At 49.4% G+C, this 27,661-nt stretch overlaps 14 protein-coding genes across 14 annotated transcripts; 8 read left to right on the top strand and 6 right to left on the bottom strand.

Annotated features, from left to right (window-relative positions):
- Positions 1-94: 94 nt before the first annotated feature.
- N7447_003190 (SDR family NAD(P)-dependent oxidoreductase) lies at positions 95-581 on the bottom strand (the record flags this gene model as incomplete). The annotated part of the gene is given in 2 exon segments (XM_057227465.1): positions 95-285; positions 299-581. The coding sequence occupies 2 exon segments, from the start codon at positions 579-581 to the stop codon at positions 95-97; spliced, it is 474 nt and encodes a 157-aa protein (XP_057091481.1).
- Positions 582-1,926: 1,345 nt separating this feature from the next.
- On the top strand, positions 1,927-4,691 carry N7447_003189 (uncharacterized protein; the record flags this gene model as incomplete). The annotated part of the gene is made up of 5 exons (XM_057227464.1): positions 1,927-1,938; positions 1,992-2,511; positions 2,561-3,466; positions 3,520-3,918; positions 3,973-4,691. 5 exons carry the CDS (start codon positions 1,927-1,929, stop codon positions 4,689-4,691), a joined length of 2,556 nt encoding a protein of 851 aa, XP_057091480.1.
- A 229-nt stretch (positions 4,692-4,920) lies between these two features.
- On the bottom strand, positions 4,921-7,198 carry N7447_003188 (putative extracellular endoglucanase; the record flags this gene model as incomplete). Its single annotated transcript, XM_057227463.1, has 7 exons — positions 4,921-5,082; positions 5,140-5,944; positions 5,994-6,015; positions 6,090-6,440; positions 6,490-6,942; positions 6,999-7,067; positions 7,123-7,198. The coding sequence occupies 7 exons, from the start codon at positions 7,196-7,198 to the stop codon at positions 4,921-4,923; spliced, it is 1,938 nt and encodes a 645-aa protein (XP_057091479.1).
- A 627-nt stretch (positions 7,199-7,825) lies between these two features.
- Positions 7,826-10,554, bottom strand: N7447_003187 (MINDY family deubiquitinase; the record flags this gene model as incomplete). Its single annotated transcript, XM_057227462.1, has 3 exons — positions 7,826-8,914; positions 8,968-9,899; positions 9,981-10,554. The coding sequence occupies 3 exons, from the start codon at positions 10,552-10,554 to the stop codon at positions 7,826-7,828; spliced, it is 2,595 nt and encodes an 864-aa protein (XP_057091478.1).
- A 728-nt stretch (positions 10,555-11,282) lies between these two features.
- Positions 11,283-12,991, top strand: trm6 (tRNA 1-methyladenosine methyltransferase subunit GCD10; the record flags this gene model as incomplete). The annotated part of the gene is made up of 2 exons (XM_057227461.1): positions 11,283-11,368; positions 11,422-12,991. 2 exons carry the CDS (start codon positions 11,283-11,285, stop codon positions 12,989-12,991), a joined length of 1,656 nt encoding a protein of 551 aa, XP_057091477.1.
- A 291-nt stretch (positions 12,992-13,282) lies between these two features.
- Positions 13,283-14,159, bottom strand: N7447_003185 (actin-related protein 2/3 complex subunit 3; the record flags this gene model as incomplete). The annotated part of the gene is made up of 6 exons (XM_057227460.1): positions 13,283-13,330; positions 13,387-13,465; positions 13,528-13,640; positions 13,705-13,976; positions 14,059-14,104; positions 14,154-14,159. 6 exons carry the CDS (start codon positions 14,157-14,159, stop codon positions 13,283-13,285), a joined length of 564 nt encoding a protein of 187 aa, XP_057091476.1.
- Positions 14,160-14,382: 223 nt separating this feature from the next.
- On the top strand, positions 14,383-15,779 carry N7447_003184 (replication factor C subunit 3; the record flags this gene model as incomplete). Its single annotated transcript, XM_057227459.1, has 5 exons — positions 14,383-14,510; positions 14,562-14,649; positions 14,706-14,880; positions 14,933-15,316; positions 15,376-15,779. The coding sequence occupies 5 exons, from the start codon at positions 14,383-14,385 to the stop codon at positions 15,777-15,779; spliced, it is 1,179 nt and encodes a 392-aa protein (XP_057091475.1).
- Positions 15,780-16,244: 465 nt separating this feature from the next.
- N7447_003183 (uncharacterized protein) lies at positions 16,245-17,687 on the top strand (the record flags this gene model as incomplete). The annotated part of the gene is made up of 1 exon (XM_057227458.1): positions 16,245-17,687. One exon carries the CDS (start codon positions 16,245-16,247, stop codon positions 17,685-17,687), a length of 1,443 nt encoding a protein of 480 aa, XP_057091474.1.
- A 413-nt stretch (positions 17,688-18,100) lies between these two features.
- N7447_003182 (Clr5 domain-containing protein) lies at positions 18,101-18,529 on the top strand (the record flags this gene model as incomplete). Its single annotated transcript, XM_057227457.1, has 1 exon — positions 18,101-18,529. One exon carries the CDS (start codon positions 18,101-18,103, stop codon positions 18,527-18,529), a length of 429 nt encoding a protein of 142 aa, XP_057091473.1.
- Positions 18,530-19,378: 849 nt separating this feature from the next.
- Positions 19,379-21,016, top strand: cwc27 (putative peptidyl-prolyl cis-trans isomerase; the record flags this gene model as incomplete). The annotated part of the gene is made up of 1 exon (XM_057227456.1): positions 19,379-21,016. One exon carries the CDS (start codon positions 19,379-19,381, stop codon positions 21,014-21,016), a length of 1,638 nt encoding a protein of 545 aa, XP_057091472.1.
- A 375-nt stretch (positions 21,017-21,391) lies between these two features.
- Positions 21,392-22,104, top strand: N7447_003180 (uncharacterized protein; the record flags this gene model as incomplete). The annotated part of the gene is made up of 2 exons (XM_057227455.1): positions 21,392-21,437; positions 21,500-22,104. The coding sequence occupies 2 exons, from the start codon at positions 21,392-21,394 to the stop codon at positions 22,102-22,104; spliced, it is 651 nt and encodes a 216-aa protein (XP_057091471.1).
- An 86-nt stretch (positions 22,105-22,190) lies between these two features.
- Positions 22,191-22,952, bottom strand: N7447_003179 (uncharacterized protein; the record flags this gene model as incomplete). The annotated part of the gene is made up of 1 exon (XM_057227454.1): positions 22,191-22,952. The coding sequence occupies one exon, from the start codon at positions 22,950-22,952 to the stop codon at positions 22,191-22,193; it is 762 nt and encodes a 253-aa protein (XP_057091470.1).
- A 635-nt stretch (positions 22,953-23,587) lies between these two features.
- On the top strand, positions 23,588-23,827 carry N7447_003178 (uncharacterized protein; the record flags this gene model as incomplete). Its single annotated transcript, XM_057227453.1, has 2 exons — positions 23,588-23,617; positions 23,663-23,827. The coding sequence occupies 2 exons, from the start codon at positions 23,588-23,590 to the stop codon at positions 23,825-23,827; spliced, it is 195 nt and encodes a 64-aa protein (XP_057091469.1).
- Positions 23,828-24,765: 938 nt separating this feature from the next.
- Positions 24,766-27,151, bottom strand: N7447_003177 (heat shock factor family protein; the record flags this gene model as incomplete). Its single annotated transcript, XM_057227452.1, has 2 exons — positions 24,766-26,620; positions 26,676-27,151. The coding sequence occupies 2 exons, from the start codon at positions 27,149-27,151 to the stop codon at positions 24,766-24,768; spliced, it is 2,331 nt and encodes a 776-aa protein (XP_057091468.1).
- Between the last annotated feature and the right edge of the window lie 510 nt (positions 27,152-27,661).

The following is a 27,661-nucleotide window of genomic DNA, read 5'->3' as shown; positions in this document are numbered from 1 at the left end:
TTCCAAGGATGTTGTATATAGAAATAGACGAGATTCCAATTCTTCAACAGCTCGGAAAACTACCAATTCTACCCAGAGGGCCTTCTATTTCTGATCATGTCCTCCCCGTCGAAGATGTTATACCACCATCCACGATAAGCTCCTGCCCAGCGATATACTGCGCCTCATCACTAACTAGGAAAAGCGTAGCATTGGCAACATCCGACGCATCACCCATTTTCCCCCATTGGAACTTGCGCATGACGCATCTCCATGTATCTTTCCGCTTGACCATCTGCCGCATATCTGGATACCATACATTTTGTGTACGGGGTGTCCATGAGCCCAGATACAACCGTGTTCAAACGTACACCTTTAGGTGCATAGATGACAGCCGTTGTCTTCATCAACTGAATGATGGCAGCCTTTGTCGCGGCGTGTCCAACATGGGGCTTTCCAATGTACCTCAAGCCAGCGATACTGGCAACGCTCGCCACTCCACCACTGCTTTGCTGCGCCATTATCGGTAGAACATGGTGGCACATCAAAAACACACTCTTGAGATTGAGGTCCACCTGGGAATTCAAGACTTCCTTCAGCATTGTAGTAGGGCACCCCGGCTCTGACCTCCCGTATCAGAATGTCAATCCTTCCGTGTTTAGCCATACAAGTTTCCCTGAGGGTCTTTGTTGATGCAGCTGATGTCACGTCTGTTTCCACAACGCCACGAGTTCCACCCGCGTCTAATCCATTTATAGAAGAGTTTCAGTCAAATAGAGCGGTCATCAAAATGGGATTGTCCCGACGGGTTTCCCGTTCAGCGGGCACACTCCCGATATACAACGTGCAAAGCCATATTCTCTGACATGTTTGCTATCAGCGGTGTGGTTATCCAGAAAGACGTTCTCAAATACATGTATGTTTGAAGTTGCAACAAAATGTAGTGTAACCTTTGCATAGACCTTAGAACAAGTAAGGGTTGGAAAAGTGGTGAGACAACAAGGCCTCACGTTCAGGTTTCTATACGTTCTACTTGTATGTTATGCTCCCTACATTCTACATACACTCTGCATACATTCTGCATACATTCTGCATACATGCGTATACGGATGACATCAGCCTCTCGACCTCCCGAGGTCCCGAGGTCGGGACTCTTTCAAGGTCATGTATATATTGTACTCCAACAGATTACCATCCTAGAAGATACGACAGATCATATATTCTCACACATTTCCACGTGAGAAGCATATACCGGTTTTTCGGCATATATTTTGACACTCCCACAACATTCTCCATGTACAAGTTTCCACCCCCTTGCATTCAGCCCTGAAGCCTCTTGTGGGTAGAAGCCGAGCTACTGAGTCCAGTGGAAGGGTCTTCTGTACAATCCTTGTACCATTCCTTGTGCGACAAGTTCACAGGACATGGCAAACCTTGGAAGTACATAGTTTCATATTGCATGAACCTATGAACTTCAAATCTTCAAAGTTCTCAGGGGTCGACTAGCGCGGATCGGCCAAATAGGATTTTTTTGGAGTAGACCCGCACTAGTTGGTGGATTTTCTAGTTTTTTTTCTCCTTTTCGATCTCTTTCTTTTTTTTTTTCAAAGGGTTCTTTGTACTTGATAGGTTGAACACCGGTTCTACATTACTGCATTTCGAATATAATAGAGTACTTCTTACATGTCGCCAAGGGAGACCCACAAACTATCGGATCGACAAAGACTAGACTTGGGATTAATAAATTAATCTGGCCTATCAGCGCTTGCATTCACGAACTTGTCAATCTTCATTGTGGGTGACAGGTCGGAAACGGGGACCATGTGAAGAGAGCATTGCCTTTCTCTTTGCTTCTTTTCTACGGGATTATTCCGTATAGTCCCCTATGTCCTGTCATATTGGCTTGTATATTTCTTTGCTTTTCAACTTGGAGAGACTATACTCACCATGGACATAACGGTATAACCACCCCCCACCAAACCCGTAGAGAAATCCTTGCTAATGTGATCCAGGATAACGATTCAAATATTGGCTCGTCGCGAGGCGACGCGTCGACCACCTCTGGTGATATCGCCAGCAGTCTCACCGGCGGAGGGGGTTCATCAGGCTCGGCATTGATGATGACTTTATTGCCTGCGCTCGCATACGCTTTGTTTTGGGTCAGCCTGTTTCTGATATTTCGGCGAACTCAGCGTCGATGGTACGCTCCGAGATCCTACTTGCCCGATATACATGAGCATCAACGGAGTCCCGAATTGCCTTCTGGCTGGGTTAACTGGCTTGGGACATTTTTAAAAATCGAAGACAATCATGTTCTTCACCACTCATCCCTCGACGGTTATCTGTTCCTGCGATTTTTGCGCGTCCTGGCTGCAACATGTTTGACGGGCTGCGTGATTACATGGCCCATTCTGCTGCCTCTTCATGCCACTGGGGGCAATGGCAATACTGAGCTCGACATCCTAAGTTTCAGTAACGTCAAGAATCCTAACAGATACTATGCCAACGTCATAGTGGCATGTGTGTACTTCTGTAAGTCCTCAGGATCCACTTGCAAAAAACTGCCTACTGACGAGTATAGCGTTCGTGTTTTATGTTGTGGTCAGAGAAAGCCTGTACTATGCAAACCTCCGTCAGGCCTACCTCAACTCGCCTGCCTATGCAACTCGAATGTCGTCTCGTACAGTCCTCTTCATGTCAGTTCCGGACGCGTACAAGAACGAGGACAAACTACGACAAGTATTTGGGGACTCGATCTGCCGAACTTGGATTACCTCCGACTGTTCAAAGTTGGAAAAGATGGTCAAAGAAAGAGATCAATTAGCCGAGAAGCTGGAAACCGCAGAGACTAAGCTCATTCGGCGCGCAAATAGAATTCGCATCCAAGCAATCAAAACAGGCGAATTGACTATTGATACGTGCCTGGACTGCGAGTCCAGCAACCCATCATGGTCTCATAAGGTTGAACGTCCCATGCATCGACTGAAATTTTTTGGCGAAAAGGTCGACTCCATCCACTGGTATCGGGCTGAGCTCGCAAAGAAAACCGAAGAAGTATCCAATATGCAATCCAAACACCAAAATGGCCAAGCAAAAATGCTCAGTGCAATCTTTGTCGAATTCAACAGCCAGGCCGATGCACAAGTCGCCCTACAAACCCTGTCGCATCACCAGCCGTTCCATATGACGCCTCGATTTATTGGAGTTTCACCTTCCGAGGTTGTATGGCCGGCACTGAATCTGAGCTGGTGGCAAAGAATTGTCAGGAGATTCGCAGTCCAGGGATTCCTGGCGGCGATGGTCATCTTTTGGTCGTTTCCTGCGGCAATAGTTGGTGCGATTTCGAACATCACGTACATCTGCACGCTGATCCCCTTCCTCAACTTTATCCTTGACTTGCCCGATTTCATAAAAGGAGCGATTGAGGGTCTTCTGCCTGCAGCGGCCCTAGCGGCGTTGATGTCCCTAGTGCCGATCATCTGTCGCAGTACGCTCCCCAAGTTTGTCTTGTTCCTCGAAACCCTGCTGACTTTTACATAGTATGTGCTAGGCTAGCTGGAGTCCCATCAAAGGCACGAGTTGAGCTGTTCACACAAAGTGCCCACTTTGTCTTTCAAGTGGTACAAGTGTTCTTGGTCACGACCTTGACATCGGCTGCATCGGCTGCTACTGCACAAATCGTCAAGGATCCTCTCTCGGTTAAAGATCTGCTGGCGCAGAACTTACCCAAGGCGACTAATTTCTACATTTCTTACTTTATGCTGCAGGGACTGAGTATGAGTTCCATGGCCCTTGTTCAAATTGTCAGCGCTTTGGTGTTCAAGTTTGTGACCACATTCTTTGCCTATTCCCCTCGTCGTCTGTTTCAAGGATGGGCCGAACTGGCCAGTCTGAGCTGGGGCAATGTCTTTCCCGTCTTCACCAACATGGCTGTAATTGGTAAGAGATGCCCTACTCATGCTCCAACGAAGACAAACTGACTTCATTATTTAGCGTTGACCTATTCATGCATCGCACCTCTGATTCTGGGATTTGCCTTCCTCGGACTTTATCTTGTGTACCAAGCCTACCGATACAACTTCCTCTTCGTATATGACATCGACATCGACACAAAGGGACTAGTCTACCCACGAGCCCTGCAACATTTGTTGACGGGTCTCTACCTGGCTGAGATTTGCTTGATAGGACTTTGCGCCATCAAGGGCGCTATCGGCCCAGTCATTATCATGGTCCTATTCATGGTTGGCAACATCCTGGCACACATGTCGCTCAACGACGCACTCACTCCACTGAATACTTTCTTACCACGATCCCTTGACGCCGAAGAGGAAATGCTTCAAGAAAAAGAAGACGCAGTGGCAGCGATCAACGAAGAGCGCCGCCCACGCGCAATGGCCTTCTGGAGATGGTTCCACCCGAACGTGTACAAAGATTACGCGGCATTGCGTCAAAAGGTTCGCCGGAACCTTGAGGCGGTTTCGTACACACCCGAAGAGATCCATACAGCATATTTCGAGCCATGTGTGACATCGCCACCACCAACTTTGTGGATCCCACGAGATAAGTGGGGGTTCAGTAACCATGAGGTTTTGGAGACTGATTCAATAATCAGCATCACGGATGAGGGTGCGCACTTGAACGAGAGGAACAAGATCGTGTGGGATAAATATGACCCTCATCTTCCTTTACGGGAATTGAAGACTCTGTATTGATCTTGGCTATCTGCCATGGAATTTAATGACTTGACGATAGCGATGGATTGGTTTCTTTTTTCTTTTTTCTCTTTCCTTTTTTGTACATAAACGTGATATTGATGAGCAACATGATATTCGATACCGAGGCTGCTAAGCAAATCCCCATCAAAAGCGCTCAAATATATTTATAACACAGTGGATCCATTTCCTTAGCATAACCACCTTGATCATTGAGATATAAATCCCATCAGACAGTCAAGGTGAAGTTGACAGCATTCACAACACCACTATCCCGCGGGAAAAACTCGAAGGTGAACACGGTCGATTGGCCAGCGGAGATGACCGAGTTAATCGCAGATGAAGTGAGGATTACGTGGGAGGCGTCCCAGTTATACTGGTTAGCGTAGGTCTAGATTGATATGTTAGGATTTGGCAAATGTCAAAAGAGGAATGGGGCTCATCTTACAGCTCTCGCTTGCTGAATAGGACCCAGGTATTGTGTCCAGTCATCGACCAGGTATGTTCCGCTCTTGGTCAAAGCCTTTACTGCAGCGATAGTTGGCAGTCCACCCCAGGTGATTGGAATTAACAGGTCAGAGCCCGAGACAGACGAGGCCACTGCCGATGTGGATGACAGAGTGGGAGTCTTCCATTGAACAATCTGGATAACAGGCGACGAGTATCCTCCCGAGAAATTCAGGGTTAGAGTAGCAACGACACCTGGTGCTGTGGTCGATGAAAGATGCTTGGATAAGTACGAAGCTGCGAAGACGATGTTCGTACCCGAGACAGAATAGTCTGTCCCCGACGCCAATTTCGTACCAGTAGAGTCACTGATTGATGAGAGCGTGTTACCGTTGAAGATGAAGGGAAGAGTCTGCGCTGTCACAGTTGTTCCATACTGATGGAAAATATAAGCCGACGATGACTGAGTGGTTGCAGAACCATCCTCGGTGCTATCTGGCAAACTATTTGCAGTAGACTCGGTGGATTTTGCGATCATCGAGAGCGAGTTCGAGTCACGCCAGACTCCGGTGGTTCGGTCCAAGTGATCCAATCCGTTATCCCACAGCACACAGGAGATGTCAAGACTCGCGGCAGTCTTGATCAAGAAGTCAACGTACTTCCATCGAGCAGCGGGCTCAGTGTTGGTGGGTGAAGCATCGTATTCGCCCAGAACAAGAGGTACATTGGGGAATGCGTTGCGGATGTTCTGGAAGTCGGTCTTTATAGTTGTCTTGTCACTGTCAGAGCCCCAAATGGTCTTTCCCCTGTTTGGCGTCAGTAAATAATGCTAATATGCCGGGTCTATACTCTTACCAAGCGCTGAAAATGAAGTCGTCTGCAGGCAACTCAGTCAGTTCAACTCGATAATATAAACTCATTCATGACCATATAAACTCATTCATGACTCACAAGGACTATAATAGTGGAACTGAATAGCATAGGGATTCGAAAATCCAGACGGTGCAACAAACCAGTCTGAAGTCTTGACGCTATCCTGACCACCTCCAACTAGAGTCACGACTCTTTGCGAGTTGAAGCCACCGGCATCGTTGATAGCCTGGAGAAAAATCTTGTTCAGTTTGTTGATCTCAGTAGCATCGGCGGCAGTATTGCATGGAGGTTCGTTGATAGGCTCAAAGGCAACAAGATTGGATTTGCAGGCCAACTTGGTTCCAATTTGATACCATAGTTTGTAGAATTTCTCTTCAATCATGGTAAGATCGGCTCCAGACTGGCTAACATCAGCCCAAACCCATGAATCTGTTTCGTGTCAGTAAAGGTCTTGGATACAAGGCTATATATACCATACCGTGATGCACATCAACGATGGCATAGAGCCCACGGGCGACAATCATATCAACAACGTCGGAGACTCGCTGCAACCATGCTGGGTCAACGGTCCAATCTGGCGAGCTTCCGGTAAAATGATAAGCATAGGTAACTGGGAGCCGGACACTCTTAAATCCGGCAGCCTTCACGGTATCAAATGTCGACGCGACAACTGGTAGATTGTTCCAAGATCCCTCATCGGGAACAGCATCAAGGGTGTTTCCCAGGTTCCAACCGGGATGCAGATTAGTCACAAAGTCGGAAGCTGAGATTGCACTAAATGTCCCAGTGCAAACAGCCCCCGACGAGGTAGCAGTAGCTGCCTGCGTGGTTGACTTGGTCGTCGTTGTCAGCGTGGTTGTGGTGGCCTTGGTGGTCACTGCTGATGTTGTGGAACTGCTGGTTGCTGTTCCTGGGAGGCATTGAGAGTACCCTTGGAAGAGGTTAGTATGAAGTCAAGCTCTAATGTAACTGCCGACCTTCACATACACTCATTCTGCGAAGTACAGACAAAGCCCGACGCACAAGTGGTGCTTCCTGTGTATCCACCGCCTCCGCCTAGGTGCCAGTTAGTCGAAGGGTAAACACTCAGCCAGAGGGAATTGATCCATACACTGTCCATAGCCAGCTACCTCGGCCTGGGCTATCCCGACGAGGGCCAGGAGGGTACCAGAAAGGAGAACCTGCATTGTGAGTTCTACTGTCGAAGGTAATCTACAGGTCCCGGTTGTTCGCAGAGCTGATCTTGGGCAGATTCAGCATGGGAAGGTCAAGGATCTTTATAGCATTCTTCATATCATGCTCTAATCCTGGTCGTCAATCTGCGGATCGGCGGACCGGGTTGTTTTCTTCACGAACATTGCATGAGAAGCCAAAACGCCCCCCTTGACCTAAAGGGCCTGCAGATAAGTAGTGCTTATGCTCGGCATTCATTGCAATTGCATACTTTTTGGTCTTTTTCCCGGGGAAGATTACTTGTCTGAGAAGAGGCGCAATAACTCCTCCAATGAGAAGCCTTCTCCACCAATACAAGGTGAGTCCTTTAATTTCCCCAGGGTTAGGCAAATTAGATGTAATCCATTCGAGACAAGCCTAGGAATAGGTAGACAATTTACATTGACACCTACGTCTTGTATTGTTAGCCCCGCTCCTGCACGGAGAAGGTCCGTGTTGGTTTTTATAAACCCGTGGAGAATGAGGAACAACTACGGAGTAGTAGCACTTTCATAATATTAAACTTGGACATTGTTTCTCCGCTATGTAGGCGCATCAGATCATATCCATTCGCATAAAGCAAGTATGGTCATTTGCATTGTTCACATCACTACGCAATCTTTGTTCCGATCTGCCTCCATTATGTTGAGATCCCCTGTACGTACAGGGCGGGGTCGGTGAGACTGGTTTCGATTGCGCGAATTTCGGTTTCCGGAGTACTGATTTACCGGGGGATTGGCCGGGGAACCGCCGTATGACCTTCTGTCAGGCGGCGAATAGCGTGGCCCACTGGTAGCTTGTTCATAGGGAGGTGGTGGTGCGTTTGGGTCCTCGGGGTCGGGCCCATGTTGTGGACTATGTTGAGATCCAATCGCATTGGCAACACTCGAAGATCGAGCAGGTACATTGCTCAAGCGAGGCGAAGGTGATGGTCGATTGGAAGAAGTAATCGGGGCAGACGTACGACGATCGCGAGCCTGCTCGTTCCTCGCATTTTCACGTCGCTCTTCTTCTTGGAACTGAAGCGAGAGCGCATATGCATAATCTGCATCACTCTGTTCTTGAGTAGGCTCGGGGGATTTCGATGCTTCGGTTGCAGTTGGAGAATGAGTGGGCTCATTCGATATCCGAGGAGCGAGAGCGGGACCAGATGGGGCCGAAGGACCAGCGCCCACGGGGCGAAAGTCGCCAGAGTAATATTCTGTGTTGAACCCTGTCACATCGACAAGAGATTCCCAAACTACCTCAGCATGGCCCGCATAGCCCGCATCAGTAACCAAAGTGTAGAGTTGATGGGATTGCGGGTGTTTATATAGAGTCGAGAAATGGTCGTTGCGGAAAAGAATAGAGACAGATCCAGGCGCAAGTTTAGTCGAGAGTTGTGTTAAGCCAAACGGGCTTAATTGTGTCGGATTTTCAATTTCCACAAATTGTTGGATGGTTTGGATATCCGCCATGGTATTCTCTTCCGCAGGTTCAAGTGCCTCGCCTCGCGCCGCCCGATCCTCAAATTCTTGTCTGCGAAAAGGCAGCATTTGAATATCCTCGTAATAGTGAGCAGTGCGTGACATTGCGGCATGAGTAGGACTGGACCAAGGCGCTAACCAGGCATGGATCAATGGTATACCAAACGTGCTGTACAGTCGAAGATCGCTGGTTTCGAGAAAAGTGCCAAATCCTTCAGTAGAATCCTAAAACTAAGTTAGTATAGGTGGCCCTAGACGGATATATCACATGCACTCACCATTATCAAACGTGGGTTGACATTCATGCCTGTATGCAACATTGTCAGGAATTGAGTGAGGGCCTCGATGTCCGGAAACTCCTCATCAGGGCCTAGGCATATTGTCAGCTCTTCAAACATCGCCTCGATTAGCAGGCCCAGAGAAATTTGCTCGCGGGTTGACAGAGCTCTAACAATCGGTGGGTGAGTGTTGGGGTTCGCTTGTAGCACCAATGCATTTATAAGAGCCAGCAGCGGACAGGGTCCGTTTTGATTTTGGACTAAAACCGGAGATTCCACCAGTTTACCACTTTGATCAGCCCATCGGATGTGTCGAATAGTATAGGTTTCTGATCTCTGCTCCCTTTGTCGTGCAGCTTCTGCGGCAGATATGACTGGAGTTGTTTGGGGTGGTGGTGGCTGTTGCATCATGGAAGATGCGTGTTCTTGTTTTTCTGACAATGATCTTGCTCCGTTCGCGGTTGGTTCTGAGTACAACGAAGACGCAGCATGAGACCCGGTCTCGACTCCCGAATTACCAGTGGCGCCCGACACCCCCAAATCAATTAGTTCACGGGATGTGGTGGGGGTCCTACTAGGGAGATCAGCATGTGGAGTGTTGATTCCAGCATCTGATCCGAGCCTGCTTGCATCGGATGAGGGTTTATATGGCGCGCGAGTATGGTTATACCCACCAGACGCATCAGAAGGCTTCACAGAACCCGCCGGGACATATGGATTAGACTGCATTCCTTGCAGGTATACCTCTTGGGGGGCCAACACCTTGATGGACTGTTGAGACCCCCACGGTGAGTTATCATCGAGTTGCTGGCCGCCTAACACGGCGCGTTGCTCGGAATGAGAATTAGGACGAGGAGCCTCAGCCCATGGGGATCCTTGTTCGGGCTCATCTAAGAGAGAGAGCCGTGCAGTCATTGGAATGTATCCTTCGGCTGTAAGTTGTTAGCAACATATATCATTTTGAGAGAACTTTCTCATTTTGAGAGAACTTTCAGGAGCAAGTAATGTCATACTTAGGCTCAATGAATCACTGTTTGAAGTTGCATGTGAATCACGCACCCACTCATTGCGATCTAAGAGATCTTGAGTATGCTCTGCCGGCCGAGGCTTTAAGAATGGGTTATTTGACTTTAGCTGTACCGGTAGCTCCCCAGTCGTAGTCTGGCCGGCGTCGGCCGTTAACCGCCACACATTCTCGGCCGCTCCTTGTTGCTGACATGCTGTCAACGTAGGCGGAGCCCAGTGCCCGTTGGTATTTACAGCTTCCTGGTATGCGCTTTCGTACTGATTGTACTGACCGGAGCGGTCATCATCCGGCCTTCCGGTATTGCTTGGCCATGAGCTTGGCGGTTGGCTGGTTGGAGACCCCATTGGCGATCGCTGTGCCTCCTCAAGTGGCATCAGGTCAAACGCAGGTGAGGTGTTGAGATCGGGGGAGTAGATAGAGTCCTCAGATGGAAATCGGTTCAAACAAGTCGGGCGGTGGGAGGATGCAGAGTTGGGTGACTTGGGAGAACGTGTGTCCGATCGAGGATTTGACTTGCTAATGTTCTCCAGACGCGGTGGGGGCTGTTTGCGCAGGCCCATGAAGACGTCCGTTGACCTTTTTGGGAAGCGGAGGGGGGGTGAAGGTTTGGGTTCGCGTATAGTTCTAGGGATGAAAAGGCTAATAAGGGACTCAACGTCAAGAACACAGAAGAATTTGTATCTTGGATCCGAGAGTTGATTCAGGATGCAGGCTCAAAATAATAACAATAAGTCATTAGGTATAAGGAAAACGCCTTGCGCTGGGGCTGCAGGGGCTGAAGTGCCCTGCCCGTATACGTAATGGGCAACAGCTTAGCCCTTTAGCTTGAGCTCGGATATACCAGATCAAGAGAAAACTATATTCAAAGCAATGACGGAGGTGGATGATTTCACAGTCTCAAGAGTCTCAGAGTCCCTCGCAAGGCACCCGGATTCCGCAGATCCACTGGTTGACCTGGGGGAAGCTCCAAGTATGGGTATTTACTGTATTATTCACATGCAAAGAGTTGGCTTTGGGGATCGTCGGTTGAGGGGCGGTACTAGTATGGTATGGGATGGTATGCGGGAAATTATGACGAAATGGCCGGGGCCAGTAATTTAAGGCATCGAATTCAGGCATCACATTCAGGCATAAGGTTCACTTAAGGCATCAACATGTATACCGGACTATCTATCCACCCGGCTGTGAGTATCCTCGTCCTCTGATTGGCTAGCATTCTATCGGCCATAAAAGTCTCCAGAATAATTTTGTGGAAGGGCTCGAGAGGCACAGCTGTTCCATCGCCATCATGCATTCCTATATTCGCCCAGGCCAGTTCGTGGGTATCCGGCTTCAGTCGGATCAGTTAAGACTCATCCAGATCATCCCCGATACGTAAGTACTCTCTGCTCTATGCGGGGAAGATTCCACAACTAACATTGGATCAGAGTCGTCAATTTGGGTAGATTTGGTAGCTTTACCGCCAATCAGATTATTGGACGACCATTCTACTTCACCTTTGAAATCCTGGATGCATGCGACGGTGATGGCAACCAACTACGTGTCGTGTCAGCAACCGAGTTGCATGCCGAGACCCTACTCGCGGACGGGGAGGGAGATGGGGAGGGTGAGGACGTGGATACTGGCGAAAATGGAGTACCGATGCGAACAAATCGTCAAATCAATGACGAAAACTCTTCCCAGAAATTGACTTTGGAGGAAATTGAAGAATTAAAGAAAGAGGCCGGTGGCGCGGGGAAAGACATTGTCGCAAAGCTCTTGGAGTCGCACACCGCAATCGACCAGAAGACTGCATTTTCTCTTGCCAAATACACACTACGGAAACGCAAGAAGTATCTGAAGCGGTTCACCGTTCTCCCGCTGGACGTCGGCCTTCTCGCCAATTATTTGATCGAAGAACGCGATGCGCAAAAGTCGATGGAGCTACGGGACGAACACATCGGCCTCATCGGGTGTTGGGGTAATGTACATCACAGTGGGAACGTTGAGGTGGGTGAGGGGATGAAGCCGAATGGACGTTATGCCATCGTCGATGAGACTGGCGGACTGGTTGTCGCTGCGATGGCTGAGCGCATGGGAATTCTATATCCTCATGATGCCGACGAAGATCCAACAGAGGAACAAGATGCTCCAACCCAGAATGCCGCAGAATCCCAGCCTCCTAATGGCCTCCCAAAGCCCCGGCGCATACGTCCTCAGCCAATGTCCGCTACTACCAACACTATCACCGTTATCCACCCATACTCACAACCGAACCTGTCACTCTTAAAATTCTTTGGCTATGACACCAATAACCCCGATGAATCCCACCCACTCCACACCCATCTCAAGTCAATTTCCTGGATGCAGTTGGCTGACCCCAATTCCGATCCGCTCTACGCCAACGAACCACCCGTCATACCCGAAGAGGAATTGGCCGAGCTTAAACAAAGCAAGCGCACTGCGTATTACCACAAGCGCAATCGATGGGGGCGAGTTAAAGCAGTTGTGGACGAGGGTCGGGCCGGTAACTTTGACGGTCTGATCGTGTCCACCTTACTAGAGCCGGCAAGCGTTTTAAAGACAATGGTCCCGCTCCTTGCGGGGTCTGCCCCTGTTGTCGTGTATTCTCCGACAGTTGAGTCTCTGGTGGAATTGGCAGACATGTACTCCACTGCTCGGAGGACCGCATTTATCAGCAAAAAGCGAGAGTTGGAGTTGCAGACTCCCGAGGGAGAGGCCGTTGATTTGTCCACACTTCATGAAGAATTTGTCGTTGATCCCACGATTCTCCTTCCCCCTACCTTACAAACGTCGCGTGTACGCCCTTGGCAAGTTCTACCCGGTCGAACTCACCCCCTCATGACTGGACGTGGTGGCGCAGAGGGATATCTCTTCCATGGGGTTCGCGTGTTCCCCACTGCACAGAATATCCAGGCTGCTGGCAACGTTCGCAAGAGACGGAAGGTGGAAACGACATCTACCCCGATCAGTGATCGAGATGTGGAGATGACCTAGGTTTCCTGAATGAACGCCCTAAACGCCCTCAAAATAGATCAAATACCATTTCAATGTACAAGTACCACTTACTTCTTATTTTTCATGTGATCCCACTTTACCTGCTACCCCTTGTTTGGGTCATACTGGGCATCGAGTTAGGGTTAGTCTGGGGAATTTGACTCCCAGATGCGCAAGTGGCCACATCCAAGTGTCTCTGGTCGCTACGCAAAGCGATCGTGGTTTTGAATCAAGTATCAAATTCATTCATGCGCTGAATTTCATCAAACAATATACAGCAACGCTCGTCGTCTAGAGACTCTTTCCCATGAACTTTCTCTTCGTGAAACTCAGCCAGAACTAAAATGAATTAGTACTTGGGATAGACCATGAGTTCGTTCTTTGCTCCCACTTACCTTTGATGGCCCGACTCCACCGGGGTATAATCTAGCGTGTAGGCGGATGGCGATCTCCTGTCGCACCTGCGAGATGAACCTAGAATCACAAGAACCGGTTAGCCAAGATTGCTCTGCAATATATAGCAGCGAGAATCTCACTGGCGAAGGGTTTCGGCGTCCTGGCGGTCACGGGGGGGCTCAAAGGCCTGGTTAAGCGGGAACGACACATCACCAGGAATAGCAAAGTTGTCGAGGGCAGCGTTGGTCAGGGCCTGGGAATAAGATTGTCAGTGGTAGTTCTCCTACATCACACTGATATATAGGATCGAAACATACCTTCTCCGCCTCCCGGGCAGTCATTGTTGGCTTGACCTTTCCAAGGCAGTCGCTAATAAACAGAGTTCCATAAATGAGCATGCGGTCCGCGGGACCATTGATCTCGAAGTTGCGGAACAAGACATTGGCACGGAAGAGCGATAGGATTTCATCGACGCAATCATATGATTCACTTTCTGGGGTCACATCGATGTCGTCGATGTTGGGAAGCGGGGGCAATGTGTATGCGGGGCCACGAGTACGGGTTCGAAGGGGAAGAATAGGGAAATTTCCTAGTCAAGAGAAATTCGTCAATTTAATTCTTTCAATGTCGATTCATAGCCCAGGAACTCCTGCGCTAGAGTGTTCTCCTACCTATCACGGGGACATCACGGTCCTCCAGGAAGATGGAGTGGTATGCCTGCATTGATTAATAAGGGGCTTCGGACACACAGGGTATTGAAACATACAGGCATTTTGGAATGCGTCGAAGAATTAAATTGTAGCGTTCAATCAAAAAGACGGAGGGGACAAGTTGACCTGGGAGGTTAGGCAGAGGGATGTCATCTGTGGAGTCCCCCCAAGCTCCATACGATTTTCCGCCCCGAGCCTCTTTACGCGCTCAACGCGTCAAACCACACTTTTCATTTACCTCTTGATTCATATTGATTATTTATCTCTACTCAAGAGACATTCACCATGTCGGACTACGAGGACGAAATGGACGTGGATGCGCCCAAGGACATGCAATTCAGCTCCGAGAACGCCAGTGGAAAAAAGAGAACTGTCGCCGATCTGCCAGTTGAAGCTCAAGATAATTTGCCTTGGTGAGTTTGAGGATTGTGTCTCTTCTATTATGCCACTAATAAACTTGTCAGGGTCGAGAAATACCGACCAAGCAGCCTGGATGATGTCTCTGGCCATCAAGACATTCTCGCGACTATCAACCGGTTCGTGGAGACAAATGTAACAAAATGCCTATGATGGATGTACGATGGCCTCTGGTTAACACTGTCATACAGCGACTACCCCATCTCCTTCTCTACGGACCCCCAGGAACCGGAAAGACCTCCACCATCCTGGCCCTGGCGCGGCGGATCTACGGCACGAAAAACATGCGACAGATGGTGTTGGAGTTGAATGCAAGTGATGATCGTGGTATTGACGTTGTTCGAGAACAAATCAAGACCTTTGCAAGTTCGTACCCTAGGAGTCTCGGGTTGAACTATCAGCTTACCGTGAACAACAGGCACCAAACAGATCTTCAACATGGCCCCCCAAGGCACTGCCGGCTCCTCTCTGGCAGGTTACAAGCTTATCATTTTGGATGAAGCCGATGCGATGACTTCCACCGCCCAAATGGCCCTTCGTCGTATCATGGAGCGCTACACGGCCAATACCCGATTCTGCGTCATTGCCAACTACACACATAAGCTCTCCCCGGCACTCCTGTCCCGGTGTACTCGATTCCGGTTTAGTCCATTGAAGGAAGTCGATATTCGGACCTTGGTCGACAAAGTGATTGAGAAGGAGGGTGTCAAGATCCAGCCCGATGCGGTCGATAGTCTAGTGACCCTGAGCAAAGGTGATATGCGACGAGCCCTCAACGTGCTTCAGGCATGCTTTGCCAGCAGTAAGTTCATGTCCTTTCTCCCTGCTTCCATCCCCAATTGACCCATGTTATCTTTTTAGGTATCCCACTGCCGATGAGAGACGCTCCTAAAGCTCCTCGTCCCGAGCCCGAGACTATCACCAATGCGACGATTTACGACTGCATTGCCGCCCCACACCCGTCCGATATTCAAGAAATCATGACCACCATCCTCTCCACCAGCGATGTCACTTCCTGTCTAAACACCGTACAAACCCTCAAGTCCAGCAAGGGTCTGGCTTTGGCCGACATCCTCTCTGCACTAGCAGACCAACTCCAACAGCTCGAAGTCCCCGCTCAAACACGTATCACGTGGCTTGAGGGATTGGCCGAGATTGAATGGCGACTTGCTGGGGGTGGTTCGGAAGCTATTCAGACTGGAGGACTTGTTGGTGTGGTGCGAAATGGGTGTGAGTTACTGGGTGACAAAGGTGTTACAGTATAAGCGATATCCAAACATCTGGTTTTTGATATAAATGTAACTGGGTAGGCTTGGAGTCTGGGCGAAAAGGAAAAACTTCTCTTATTTTACTTAAACCGAAATACTCCGGACAAGTAGCCAATTGCCATTTTCGTTCTTGACGATCTAGACGATCTAGACTTGCTCCCTCGTTATCCTCCGTTATCGCACTCGCAGGCCGCGGAGATGATTTTCAGTTAGCTAATTTGTTGACTTACAACTTTGTTGACATTCAAGACTGACCAATGATTCTGGTGGAATAATTCCACTAGACTACTCTCAGACTAATTTACTATGAGGCCTAAACTTGCCTTTGGGTTTAGGTACCAAGACCCTGAGGGGAAAGGGGGAAGAGTCATTGTATCTTGCCCGCTTGGCCGTTCGACATAAACCAGATAAGGAGTTGCAACCACCCCGGGGAATTTACTGACAATTTCTTCTGATTTCACTATGCGCTACTCGATCCAGGGTCTTTTGCTGGCTGCGTCTCTGTCTCCTGTGGTTGATGCCGAGCGGGTGCTGGGTGCGTATATTTTCGCCCGCCATGGAGATCGTACACCAAAGGTTTTTGGTAGCACTCAACTGACCGACCTGGGCTACCGGGAGGTCTTTAATGCAGGATCCTTCTATAACGAGCGATACATCTCGTCCAACTCTTCCAAGCAGATCGAGGGCATTAGTGCCGATGTTGTCAACCCAAAGCAGATCAGTGCCTCTGCTCCCTCGGAGGCCGTCCTGCAGAACTCTGCCACTGGCTTCCTACAGGGTGTATATCCCCCCGCGGGAAAAGTAGCTTCCCAGACCCTAGGCAGTGGAAACTCGGTCGAGGCACCATTGAACGGCTATCAGCTCATTTTGTTGACACCGGCTACTACAAGCAAGAACGCCGAGGATTCCAGCTGGTTGCAGGGCTCTACTGGATGTCAAAAGGCAACCGTGAGCAGCAACAACTACTTTTTCTCCGACATGTACACCTCGCTACTGTCCTCGACCAAGGAATTCTACCAATCGCTTTCACCCATGCTAGAGGGCGCATTTGCCTCGTCGGATATATCCTTCAAGAACGCCTATACCATCTTCGACTACTTGAACGTCGGCAAAATCCATAACTCTACCAGTCAATTCCCTCACAAGTCAGACCTGACCGATGAGGTGTACCACCAGTTGATTGCTCTAGCTGGAAGCCATGAATTCAACCTGGCTTACAACTCTTCCGATAAAGTACGCGCCATCGACGGTGCTGTCTTGGCGGGCGAAATCCTGACCTCGCTCAACGAGACCATCGCCACCAAGGGCAAGTCCAAGCTGAACATCGGATTCGGCTCCTATGGCACCATATTTTCTCTCTTCGGCCTCTTGCAGATGCCTGCTGCCTCCGTCAACTTTACCGGAATCCCGGACTACGCCTCGTCAATGGTCTTCGAACTGGTGACAAACGCCAGTGGCACCGACTTCCCGACTGACACGTCCGACCTCAGCGTGCGTTTCATGTTCCACAACGGTACCATCACGGGCTCATCTGAGCCTACTGCATACCCACTATTCGGCCAGTCAAGCAAACTTCTCTCCTGGGACGACTTTTCCTCCAAGATCAAAGAGGTCGCCGTGACATCCGATGAGGAGTGGTGTACCATGTGCGGCAATACAGAGGGCCAGTGCGCCAGTTCGGACAGCAGCAGCGCCTCTGACTCTGCTAGCACCTCTAGCACTAGTGGCTCGGGGATGTCCCTCGTTGTGGCGGGTGTCATTGGTGCGATGGTTACCCTCGCGGTGATTCTTGGTCTGCAGGCTATTTTCTTCCTGCTTGGTGGATTCCGCATTGCAAAGCGGAACAAGTCCAGCCCTGAAATGATGAGCTCGCATGCTGGTGTCGAGGCGGAGAAAAAGGTTTAGGTCGAGTTCGAATGGATCAGACAAATATCTGAATTCTGTGACTTGCTTGGTAGGATTCGCAATCCGTAATGAATCTATGAAAATGAAATGATAACTTGAATCTGATTTTGGAACTATACAATTACTCTACAATCTAACATGACAGCTGAGAGGCTTAATTAGCATCTTGCATGTAATTGTATCGGGGTGTTCCATGCATCCTATTTGATCCAATATTTTTTTTAAAAAAACTTGCAGGTCAGATCTCTGCCCAAGCTAATGAGCATCACATCTTCAATAACATCTCTCTTCGTCGAACTTTGAAGCCATCGCATCCATATCAAGCGTGATCATTCCGGAGATTCACCGCCTTGAGACAACTCTAAACTTTCCCCAACTCATCTCCTCTCTTCTCTTCTCTTGTCAACCCCAGAATGCCTCGCCAACAGATCAATTTAGAACCCTACCGGGATGAGATCATTGCTCTCTTCCACCACGGCATCAGTAGCGACTCCATTAGCCGCGCCCTCGAAAATTGTCATAACATCCAGGTCAAGGAGCGAACCATCCAGTCCCGCCTTCGCAAGTGGGGCGTCCGAAAGCGACACCGAACGACGACAGGCGATGAGGCTTTGCATGCGCGCATTAAGATGCTTTTCATGCAGGACAGGCTGACCGACAAGGCTATGCTCAACATGTTGCAGCAAGAAGGTTACGGTATCTCTGGGCGCACTTTGCGCCGTCTGCGGTGTAAGTTAGGACTTCATGCCAGGGCTTCGGGGCCGGAGCAGCACCAAGAACAGGAGCAGATGCAGAACCGGATGATTGTTCCACAGACTCTGGCAGAGGGACAACTGGTGTGAATCTGGCTTGCTGAACTGGAGCAAGGTTGCTCGGTGGTGATCTTCCTCTGGACTCCATCAAGCAGCACCCATGCGACACCCATCATGAAGATGATCAGTAATTTCACCCTACGCGACAACACACACCGGACTACTCCCATGCGACACACCTGCGACTGTTCGCGTCTTGATCTTTACCAACACCCCGGCAGTAATCATCTCAAGACTCCATTTTCTTGGATTGTGTCCAGCCGACATGTGCTTGCAAGGTTGGCATGTCAGTGTCCGACTGAAGTCTCAATTTTGCAACCGACAAAACGCTTGTCAACGCCAAATATCTCCTCTCAAAGCAATATCTCACAGCGACGATGCGGTAAGCCGAGGGAGTTGATTTCGAATCATTCAACCACCTACCAGTACTGTCACCAAACGTCAAGTCTGGTAGAAGCATGCTCAACATCTGCTCAACATACCAAAGAGTCTCTGAGCTTCCACCGCTATCAATTATTCCCAAATGCGACAAAAGTTTTATGCCCAACACATAGCCTCCCCCCCCCCATGTTACCTGGCTAGTCACAAGTATTGCAAGGAATGTGGGGGATGTACAAAATGTGTCATGTAGTATTGAATGCAAAGAAATGATGTTCATACTTTTGTTTCATCTAATTTCATCTTATAAACAATGACCTGTAGATAAGGGCTGGGCCAACATCACGTGACATGACGTTCCCTTTGAGCTTTTGATCGAAGAAACCAACCCATTGAATCGCGACATTCAGGAGGGGTGTCCATATCCCCAAACACACTCCAAAACCTCGCTTTACCCCCCATTGTGGCACGCGCCATAAGCCGGTAGCTTACTTGCCCATTATGTCCTCCCAATACACCAGCGAGCCCAATCCCACTGCATCGGCCACGCTCAACACGACGGTTGGCCCTATCCAGATCGCGCTATTCGCAAGCCAGGCCCCTCTCACCTGCAAGAACTTCCTCCAGCATTGCAAGGATAATTACTATGCCGGCACAATCTTCCATCGGGTAGCCCCCGATTTTGTGATCCAGGGCGGTGATCCCACCGGCACTGGCTCCGGCGGAACCTCTATCTATGAATACCCAGAATTCGAATTCGACCCTGAAGCTCGGGATCCGGAAGAGCGAGTGGTTCTACGTGATGAGCTGCACAGTCGGTTACGTTTCAATCGACGTGGCTTGCTGGGAATGGCTAAGAGCGAGGACGGAACATACGGCAGTCAATTTTTTATCACGCTAGCGAACACGGAGCGTGAGATGAATGGAAAATGTACAATTTTTGGGAGACTAGAGGGAGATAGCATCTACAATGTGTTGAAGATCGCAGACGCCGAGCGCATTGCGGGCACTGAGCGACCCGTTTATCCGGTCAAGGTGACATCCTGCGAGGTTGGAGAACTGGGGCCATTGGAGGGCAAGTTAAAGGACAGACAGACAGTCTCAACTACCGAGAAGGCAGAGAAGGGCGCACCCAAGAAAAAGAAGAAGGCACAGAAAGGCGGGAAGACACTGCTGAGCTTTGGAGACGACGGAGACGAAGATATGCCTATACGCCCAGCGAAGCCGAAATTCAACACCAATTTGGTCGTCGATGCGCCAAGTGCAAAGACCGAAATATCAAAACCCAAACCCCGAGGAGAAGCCCCATCACAGCCGCGCAAACGGCCCCGGTCGCCATCTCTAGATCCATCACCGTCTACAGATCGTAAGAAACGCCCAAAGACACCAGACCCAGAAACACAACTCCCCCTGCCTGACCCTGAGTCGCCTGTTCGGTCCCCAACCCCGGATACCAAACCCGCGAAGGAGTCCAAGCTGTCGCGGACAAACGCTCAGATTGCCGCTCTGATGGCATCCATGCGCCGTGACGTCGACGTCGGCCCCAAGGACACAGGCCGAAAGAAGTCCGCCCTCGAAGCCATGATCCCCGAGACCTCAATCCGAGGACGGAAACGGCCACCTCCAGGGTCTGCAAATGGCTCCAGTCGCAACGGGACAGGGCCTAGTAGCGCCGCTGAGCGAGAAGCATTGCAGCTCTTTAACGCATTCAAAGCCAAGCTCGAAGGCGCTAAACCCGAACCAACTACCACAGCATCACAAGGGAAAAGTCACATGGACAAAGACGCCGAAAATCAAAACGAAGACGAAGAAGACGAAGAAGCCCACCTCTGCGATCTACACTTCATTGCAAACTGCCAATCCTGCCAGGCTTGGGATGACCCCAAGGTAGAGGTGGACGACTCTGAACAGCAAGAGGGAGGTTGGCTCTCACACGAACTCCGATTTGGAAAAGATACCCTAGGGAAAGACTTAAACTGGAAGCGCGAGCACGGAGGTGAGGCAGATTCACTGATGGTGATTGATCCTCGTGAGCGAGAGAAAGAGGTGGTTGGACGAAAGAAAGGATTCCAGCGTGATCGAGAGCGCGAGCGTAAACGGGAGCGAATTGGGGATTTGGAATGGGATAAGGGGCGCTAAATTTCTAATGAATGTCAATTATTTCCCTATCAATGTCTTTGACTTTGTATATATACTGGCATCTTACTTATCGGATATTTTTAGCCCTTCGCTACAACCATACATGCCCTGTGGGTAAGCGCCGGTGTTTTAACAAGGCAGTTTCAGGACACACACATCACCAGAGTCACCTGGGATTGGTTATTATATTCGCCTCGGTCTTTTTTGTCAGCCTCATTGCATGATCTCCCGTATGATTCTACCAATTATGGCTGAAAGCAACACACCATAACGACGGCGTATACAGGGGTTCTAACCTTGGAAAGTTCCTGACACCAAATACAAATCTCATACTCTAACCCGAGATATATTTTCTCTAACAAGCTGACTGAAACCATGACTGAACGAAAGAGATTCCTCGATTCAAAAGATTTCGAAGAGGGTAAGATACCCTGTAAAAGGTCTACTATACAGAAGCTGCCTTTAACGCTAACTATACAAAAGGCCTTTTAGCACTCGATCGCGCAATGGGTCGCGACGACTGGCTCGTTGCATTCGCGCCCATCCGACTGATCAGTGCAGGTGGGTTCCTTGCGGTGTCATATCTCAAGAATCGCGAGAGTACAGGCGATATCGATTATCTGATTGATCCTGAGTTTGCCGATGACAAGGAGATAAAGAATGCCTTCCATGAGGCTGTCCTTTCTGTGGCAGAGAAACTACACTTTACCGATGACTGGATCAACGAAGCCATGGCTATCTTCGTAACGAGGAAAACCCGAGAGACCTTGTTTAAACTAGCCGAGAAACAGGACATCACACTGTTTAAAGGGGAAAACCTCGAGATCCTGGCCGCTCCGGTCGAATGGGCCCTGGAGCGCAAATTGAGGAGGATCTATGCTGCGCAGCGGGATCGAAAGGCGAATCTAGATCTGTCGGATGCAGTTGCTCTTTTGAAGCAATTGAGAACTCGAAATGACGGCCCGCTGGATTTGGAAACAATCCGGACAATGAATATGAACGGGTTCGACGTGATTCCCGATCACGGAATAATGCATCAAGTGGCTGACGCTTACCGTCGCGAATATAATGAGGATATCTTCAAATAGGATGTCACGGGTACGAGGGCTCACTGATTCCAGACTTGACCAATGAATTTGATGGTTGAGATGACAATTGTTCAAGCGCATCGCTCCTAGACCGTATAGAGCCAACCTGTGTTGGTGATGATATTGCGCCGAGCAAAATTACGGCCCTTGCCATTCTTCTCAAGCACTAGATTCCCCTCGGCATCTAGTGACTCTGGTGACACAGAGTGCCTTAATAGATCTTTATCCATAGGCGTCACATCTTTCGTCCAGTCTGGTAGTTCTTCCGGGGCAAAAGGTGGCCACGGGTCCCCATCCTCCTCACGATAGACATGCTCCCGATTTCGTCGTAGACCGAGGCTTAATCTCCAATTAACTGCCTCATGTAATTCTTCCATGATAGAAGCGAGCATCGCATAACGAAGAGGATCAGGATCTCTCGGGTCTGGTATATCTCCCAGCTTCCAGTTTTGCTGGAAGAAGAAATACTCCGTCTCATAGCCCATCAGCTCATAACGATCGGCGAGGTGGAGCTCGTAGAGGCGGTAAATAGACCGCAGTGGCGTGTCCCGCATTCGCCAGATCGGAATGCAGCGAAGATTATGTATGGCACCAAAATGGGATTGGATTATCCCGGTCCCATTTTGTTGATCTTCAATCAATTCGCGGAGAGAAAATTGTTCTGGAATCGGGAAGTGCCAGGACGGATAGGGAATGAACAAGCGAAGGAGCGTCAGTATGGGATACTTGTGTTCGTGTTTGAGTCGAATGAGACTACCACGTAGCCGGAGAGGTGAGCTCCAGTAGCGAAGCCATCTTCGAAAATGGACCCAGAGAGATAACTTTGGTCGAGGGCGACGTGGAGGCATTTGACAAGTTGATTTAAAAATTGGAGAGAAAGAGTTGGAGAGAGTTGGAGACAGAGGCGGTGATGTCTTAGATGCCTCAGGCCTAACTTTATAACCACTTCCAATGTGACGACTACACACCAAGTATATACAACACCATTTACTAAAATGGCGTCCAGTTCATTTAGTTAAAGCATTGAAATAATATGGGAGAGAGTAAGACTGCCACTATCACGTTCCCCACGTTTTGGGATTTCAGTCGATTTGCTCACCTAGCTGTCTTCTTGGTTAAGCTTGTATAACTCCCAAAAGGTATTGTGTCTACAGCTAAGCGCCTTTCATCACCAGTAAAACTGACCAGATCCTACAGCTCTGTTCCATCGATCAGTCCCAATTTCGAGCATCTCGATGTGAGAGTTGCAGATGTTCTGACCGTGGTGCGCCGTTGCTCGGCTCTACTATAGTTCAACATTGATGCCGTGATATCGAATAGCACCTTTGTCAGGATCAAATCAACAAACCATCGGCTCTACGCTGAGCTGGCCATTCTTTTTTTTTTTCAAAAACAAAGGCACATCCCCACGGCCACTAGCGAGATACACTCGAAGATGCCGCTTCTTGATCCTAGGAATCTTCGACCCCAAGTGCATAGCAAGATGGCCAATTGCTCAACGTTGAAGCCTAGTGTTAGTAAAACAGGTTGCGTCAAAACAGTACCACATTTCTCTCAGGGCTCAGACTTCACTGTCGACTTCAACTTTCAGGACTCGGTGTGTATCCCAAGGGCTACCACGGAAACGATCCCGCTGATGGTGAAGTCAGGCTTGGTGTCCAGCTTTGAAGATCCAGAGATCTCCAACCTCCTTTCGAGTGTGCCGAGGATACAAGCCGACTAATATGACCATTGGAGCCGATACTACCACGCATTTTGCAGCTGCGACTGGGTACGAATAGTGCATTAGATGTTTACTCGATCACGGGGCACATCAAGACCCAAAAAGCCTGCAAAGAGAAGCCCCTTTTTTGAATGGCTAAGAGAAGGAGTCGTCCCATCCTTAAGGTGATACTGGAAATTGGTGCCGACCCAAAGTATACGTATTAGAAGAGATGGGTGCAGCTAGGGAGTATGGCCACACTGAAGTCGTGTAAGCTTTACTCAAAAGTGATTATATTGCTTTAGTTTCTGCCAAATCAGTTCCTAACAGTTCCTGATAATTGGTATCAGTCTGGGCTCAAGTCGTGCGCTCACATCGCTAATCGCCCGTCACCTTTTCCATGATGCTTTTTGATGGGATCCGAGCCGGCAAATTTGATTCTATCTTAAATTCTCCATTTACTTTGGCCTCCTTGCCCTCCCTACAAGTCTCTCTCTCGTCCAGGAGACGCATGTGTAAGGCTCGTCTACATACATTTGAGTACGGGCCGTAGATCTCGGATCTCGGGTGATCTGCGGGTAACCGTGGACTCTGGTATCCACTTGTCCCGAGATTGTATATCGACATTCCGGACTTAGTCGCTAAGAGCAGTACATGTAAGTAATAACAAGTGTAGTCTACATATCCTCAGCAGGCTAGAAATACTGTCGACAATAGATCTAGAATATTGCATATTAAACCTGTCAAGATAAAGCAAAGGTATCTCATTACTTCCAGTTGGATTATTCATGGATCATCATAGGTTTTTACAGCCCAGTCGAATTCCCCCAGGCACGTGAGTAAACCCCATATTAACATAAAAACGCCTAATTGTACGCCGAGAAGTTTTGTTTTCATCCAAGTCCTAACCCGTACTTGTGAATTTGCTCCATCTGGTATTCCTTGCGCCATCGACCGAATCACACCTTTCTGCGCCGTTTCGTCGCACTGCCACCATCATCCATAGCTTCGCCTATGTGCTCCGTGGTTGCGGGACTAGTGGCTTCACTATCCGTCAGTTGCTCGATCACACGCCCGGATTCATCGTAGCCGACGCCGTCGAAGCCATAGTGGTAGGTGGAATCCCCCTGCCCATGGTGAGGGGTTTCAAAGAGATCAGGCTCGGTAGGGATGTGATCGAAATCGAACAGGTCGTTGGTGTCTCCGTCATCGGCTTGGGTGGTCCCCACAGGATCGTGTGTATTCTGGCCTGTCCCCATGTGGTTCATTGGATTCTCGGCCTGTTTCTTCATATCGGAACCTGCGTCTCCAATGTCGGTGAAGTAGTCATTGTTGAATATTTGGTCAAGATCAAGCGGTGGGGGAGGTACATTGCCATCACCGCCCTCGATACCGGGGATGGTACCATTCGGGCTCAGCGGTTGGAGGAGACTGGTCAAATTCTGGACGGAACGATCTTGCTCGGCTTGCATCTTGACTAGGTTGTCGATTTCTTGTCGTGTGCTGGCTAGCCTGCCCGAGTAGTTGGGCGGCATGGGGGGTGGAGTCGGCGAGATGAGCGCGTTGTTGGGTGATACGCCTGCGTTCGGTTCTGATAGATTTGTTTCGTTGGCCATGAGTCGAAGCATATCGGCGCGTTGATTTGCCGTGAGGGGAACATTACCACCATGATTTTCAAGGGAGGAGAGCACATTGGGGAACTCGGAGAAGTTTGTTGAGAGCCCGTTACGTGCATTGGAGTTTTGGATGACAGACATAATGTCTCGTTGGGGGGAAGTCTCCTCTGTCGGCTGTCCAGGAGGAACGGTTGGAGCACTCGGGCGGGGGCTATGGTCAAAGACCTCCTCCACATGGCCGTGCTGGTTGGCACTAGGTTGCCGAGCATGACCACGAGACCGCGTGTCATACGAGCCACTGCCTGATGGGGAAACTGTGGAGGCCCGGATATACGCATCCGCTGTGGGCGGAGCCTTCAAAAGCAGCGGCTGCTTCTTCATTGTTCTCTGGGAATTCGGGCTAGTCATTGATCCCAAAGCATTGGTAAGGTAGTCATCATCCACATCTACAATGTTTCCCTGGTCCTGGGAAATGGCCCCCGCAAAAGAATTTGCGAGGTTTTGTGGCCCACCCTCTCCCTGCAAACTGCGGTTGTATACAGTTGCAAGGAATGTCAGAATAGCATTGATGGAGTTCTCATGGCGAGTGTGTTGCTCTTGGAAGTTGGCTGCCTGGGCATAGAGTTGCTCGTGTTCTTTCCGCAGCCTGGTGATTGTGGTTGAGATGATTGACTGCTGTTGACGAATCGCCTGGAGTTCGCGATATACCCCAGAAAGTTGCTCACTAGGTACAGAGCTATCCGTGACTAATGACAATTGCTGTGGTCGGGGAGCACGGTTATCACGAGGAGCCGGTGCACGCTCTTCGACATAATCGTCCATCTCGTTATCATCAATATCCTCCGTCTTCACGCGTGTGCCGCCCTTGCTAGGTTTGCTCGCATGTCCGCCGCCTCCAGCGTTCTTTGGCTTCTGAATGAGCCACAGGAGATCTGGGTGGCCTCGTTTAAAATAAGGGTTGGCGTATTCACTGGGACTCTTGTTTTTCCGTTCGCTGGCGCGCATTGAATTATCGGACAGTCCGACCTTCTTGTGAAATCCGTACATGTTCAGCTGTCGGACGAATGAGGCGTAGTTATTGTGTTTGAAGAGCTCGGGAATCAAGGTTCTGGCAAACTCATCTTCGTCTAGGACGACAAAGGAATTGCCATCGTCGGACCATCGAATCAGTTCCGTATTCTTGGATTCATCCAAGAAACTGCAGTTCTCAGTTAGCCCTATAATTGATCAAAAAAGCAATAGATGTGTCATACCTGCTCAATTTCTGTACAAATGGCGGTATTTGCTTTCGCTTTGCCTGTGAATCTCTCTTGGCAGTCAAGGCTCGCCGGTAGAGCTCCTCTAGAGACTCTCCCCATGCACCGCTCTCTCCATTTCCATTATTTCCGCCGTTTTCTACATATGAAGCAGGAGGTTGTTCGTAGCCACGGTTTCGGCTGACCATCTGGTTCGCTTGTCGGCGGGCGAGTTGATTAGATGCTGTCGGAGCTGGTGCAGATACATCTGGGGGTGGCACAAACCCTGCCGGGTTGTAGGTGGGATCGGAGAAGGCGGAAGTATTGATAGCATTAGCGGGGGGGTTCTGACCCCATTGTAAGAATTGATCGTTCGAAAGCTGAGAGCCGGGGTTCGCGGTGGTCGGGAAGGTCGGTACAGGATTCATCTGAGGGTGGACAGGTGGTACTGTTCCCGGCGCAGGTCTCTTGCGGGTCATTCCTTGCGAACTCATGGTGAATAGGCCGGCGCAAAGGCGTTGAATCTTATCGCGATGGAGTTCGATATAGAATTGTATCCCAATTTTCGGTCACTGGATAGGAGACTGAGTTGACCGCAGGAAATTTGCCTAGGAGACAAAGGAACCAGGTGCGGACTCAGTATGTAAGAAGTTGTTCATCCAAGTCGCCTAATTTTCAGTCAAAAAGGCTTTGACCACAGAACCGAGAGAGAAAAAAGGGATGCCACCGATCGCGCGAATCTATCGATATCAACACCGAAGTAAACAAAAGATCCCAGGAATCGACAACAGGCAGATCAAGGACTAGCAGTGATTAATAGGAAGATGATCAGTGGGCGCGTGAATTGTTCAATATCCAGAATAAGGCGGGAGGCTCCAGCAGAAAGCGCTTGGGCGGTGAATGATATGCCAAGTATTATAATATATAATCTAGAGGCACTAACGTTAAGAAGTGGATATAATCAAACAAATATGCTCAGTTGAATAAAAGTGAGCTCCCCTATG

The sequence above is a fragment of the Penicillium robsamsonii genome (assembly GCF_028829455.1).
Source record: "Penicillium robsamsonii strain IBT 29466 chromosome Unknown utg000001l_segment0_segment0, whole genome shotgun sequence".
Lineage (NCBI taxonomy): Eukaryota > Fungi > Ascomycota > Eurotiomycetes > Eurotiales > Aspergillaceae > Penicillium > Penicillium robsamsonii.
This window is presented reverse-complemented; position numbering and strand designations above follow the sequence as displayed.